We start from the raw sequence: 3,399 nt of genomic DNA on the forward strand, positions 1-3,399 counted from the left end.
CACATTTTGTACTCATGTTGTTATCTCCCCAACAGCTCTTACACCTATCACATGAGTCAGGCTGCGGCTTTATGTCAGCTGGATCAACAGTTTGCTCCACGTTACTGACGCTTATAAAAAGAGTACCAAGAGACTGTAGTCAAATGGGAAAATCCTCATATATATATATATTTTTAGAGGATCCTGTCCCTTTGGTACTGGATTGTCAAATTGGTGGAGAAAGGCCCCTAGAATCCAGTGCTCCAAACCCTTTAAGTTACCTCACAGAATTCCTGCATGATTGCAAACATGATGTGGGTTACCAGGATGGAGAAACTTCAATACATTGTGGGTACTTTAATGGCTTCCATGGTATGGCCTGCTCAAGGGGTGACAGAGGTAAGTCCCACATTTTTGTTTTCCTTTGTGGCCATCAGTGAATGGAAAGTGGCTACTTAGGGAAAGGTGAGCCAGGAGAACACAGGGTTTACCCCAGTTGTAGGAGAAAAAGATCATCTATTGTTGTAGCAGCCAGGAATGGTTGGAGATGAGGATCTTCCTCATGCTAAGGAAATGGCTGTGGGTAATAAAGCCTCATGTCAGGCCTTTCACATGGAGGTCCAATGGTTTCCCAACAGCTTCCAAGGTCTTGCCATTGGATTCAGTGGTGGATGGTGACCATTGGGGAGGGTGGGGTGGAAAGCAGGGCAGAAAACAGTAGGCAGAGCCAGGTGGTCAGTATAGGCAGAGCCAGGGGGGTGCAGGAGGAGGATCCAAGAGGGCTCCTGTTCGTACAGAAAGGACAAAATAATACTTTTTACCCTTTTTCTCTCTCCTAGGGTGACCATATGGAAAGCAGGATGGGGCTCCTGTTTCTTTAACAGTTGTATAGAAAAAGGGAATTTCAGGTGGTGTCATTTGTATGCATGCAGCATCTGGTGAAATTCCCTCTTTATCACAATAGTGAAAGCTGCAGGAGCCCTGCCCTCTTTTGTATCTGGTCAAGAGGGCAGGGCTCCTGCAGCTTTAACTGTTGTACTGAAGAGGGAGTTTCATCAGGTACTGCCTGCATACAAATGACACCAGCTGAAATTCCCCTTTCAATACAACTGTTAAAGATACAGGACCCCTTCCTCCATTTCATATAGTCACCCTATGTTTCTGACCTATACAGCAACACAAAAGCAGTCCTTTGAGCCCACTTTTGTCTCCTTTTTGAGTGTTAATTGTGCTTTTTGAGAGTTCAAGCCAAATACTTGAACAAGGGGAAAAAAGGCCTTCCCTTGGAGAAAAGAGAGTCGGGAGATGTGGAGGGCAGATGAGCAGGCTAGGAGGGCCACTGGGCCTGTCTCACCTCTACCTGATGCTCCACACATCATTTCCTGCTGGTGATCATAGAGCTGAACTCCAAGCTCCATGATCCCTTGCAGGAAATGCCATGCAGAGGGCATCATTTGAGACCACAGACAGGCCTTTCCCAGCCTTTCCTTGGCTGTAAATAGTGTGCTCTCTGCATGATTACCTGCCAGGGATCATGGGGCTTGTAGTGATGCCCTATCACAGTAGGAAATGATAAACAGAGTAGGCCTGTTCAGACATTATGTTAAGCCATGGTTAGGCTGCTAACCTTTTTGCAGCAAACGATTAGTGAGCATGTTTAAACCGTGGTTATGTAGCCACCATGGTTAGGAATGGTTCATACGACATGCTAATTCATGGTTCACATGACACACTAAGCCATAATGTTTAGCTCAAAATGCTTAATCACTGTGGCTTAGCGTATCATCTGAACAGGGTCACTGTGTCATTTACAGTCCTGTGGGGCTTCTCCTTGTCCACTCCCTTGCCCTATTCTGCTTGTTAGCCCCCCAAGCTCAAAGGGGGGTTGTTCCTGATTTCTCCCTTGCTGAAGAATCCCCCTTCTCCAGCTGAAGTAACAGCATATGGCAGGGATGGGGGAATTTCTTTCAATCTGAGGGGGCTAAATTAAATTTTGGAGAAGCTGTGTGTGTGTGTGTGTGTGCATGTGCGTGTCTTCCAACAGTGGGTGGAGCAAAAGGCCAAAGGGGTGGGGTCAAAATTCAAAAATACCAGGATATTTTAGTTTAAAGCTCTTACTGCCAATAACAATGTCGTAGAAGAGGTTTTTCATCCTTTTAGAATGGGGGAGGAGGAAACATGCAAAATGTGGAAGTGACTGGTAGTCCAGGGAAAGGAAATGAAGGCATGGCCCAGAAAAGGGGCATGGTCATCTGGAGAACCCTGGAGGGCCAGATTTGCCTCACAGGTCTGAGAGTCCCACCCCTGGCATATGGTGAAAATCAGTGGGGGCTGGGGGCTGCAATTTCGGTGAGGCTGCATTTCCATTCTAGGTTTCAGTCAGAACAAGCCAGAACTCTAAAGGAGCTGCCCAGGGTGCCAAACCTATTTTGGGGCTAGGCTTCAGCATCTTGGGTAGCTCCTTTAGAGTTCTAGCCGGTCCTGACTAAAACCCAGAGTGGAATCACAGCCCCACAGAAATTGGAGCCACCACCCTTCACGAGTGAAGATGATTGACCAGTCAGCCAAGAGTGGATTGGATAGATTCTCTTGTTTCTGAGAAATGGCATATGTTTTCTGAGAGGATAGCATGTCTCATGCAATGCAATTGTTAATTGGCTTCAGTCCGGCTCCAACCTGATGTCAACAAACACATTCACCCCGGCATTGAACATGGCACATTACTCCCTTGATGACCAGTATGAAGGCTGCCTGTCAAGCATGCGGAGTCACCTGACCTCCCTCATTCGAAGCGAGCTGAAAGCATCTGAGTTGTATCGTGAAGCTTGGGAAAATGCCCTGTTTAACTGGCAGGCCAACCAGTCCTGGCTTTACCCTCAGAATATGAAAGAACTCTTTGAGGTGGCTATCTGGGCATACACATTTGAAATCCCTCCACTCTACAGGGAGTTCAATGCTGCCACCCGGACAGCAGGAAAAGGGCCTAAGGAATATGAGGCCTACCCTTTCAAGTCCCTGCATTTCCTTTTAACCCGAGCATCCATGACACTCCATTCGGAGGATCTCAAATGCATTGAGGTCTACAGAGGTGCCAATGTGGAGTTTTCAGTCAATAACCTCTTCCGGTTCGGGCAGTTCACTTCCACCTCAGAGAACCTGGAAGAGGCCGAGAAGTTTGAGACAGTAACTTTCTTCAAGTTGTTCACCTGCAAGGGGATCGATATCAGTGAGATGTCCTTTTATCAAGAGGAAGAGGAAGTGTTAGTCCCTCCCTATGAGATATTCAAGGTCACCTCAGTTGAAGACACATCAAACGGCAAGACCGTAAAAGCCAAGTCAGTGGGGACTTGCAGCTACCACAACTGTGCTTTTGTGGGGGAAGGTAACACAATGGAAGTTATTACACCTTACATTTTCTAA

The 3,399-nt window shown here is 46.9% G+C and overlaps 1 protein-coding gene across 1 annotated transcript; it reads left to right on the forward strand.

The window, feature by feature from the left end:
* Positions 1-2,658: 2,658 nt before the first annotated feature.
* LOC134405496 (erythroblast NAD(P)(+)--arginine ADP-ribosyltransferase-like) lies at positions 2,659-3,399 on the forward strand. Its single transcript, XM_063136740.1, has one exon. The coding sequence runs from the start codon at positions 2,659-2,661 to the stop codon at positions 3,397-3,399; it is 741 nt and encodes a 246-aa protein (XP_062992810.1).

Source organism: Elgaria multicarinata, chromosome 11 (assembly GCF_023053635.1).
Source record: "Elgaria multicarinata webbii isolate HBS135686 ecotype San Diego chromosome 11, rElgMul1.1.pri, whole genome shotgun sequence".
In the NCBI taxonomy this organism is placed as follows: Eukaryota; Metazoa; Chordata; class Lepidosauria; order Squamata; family Anguidae; genus Elgaria; species Elgaria multicarinata.

Bases quoted from the DNA above. Each gene is read 5' to 3' on its own strand.
- LOC134405496 (XM_063136740.1), top strand. From the start codon at position 2,659: ATGTCAACAAACACATTCACCCCGGCATTGAACATGGCACATTACTCC.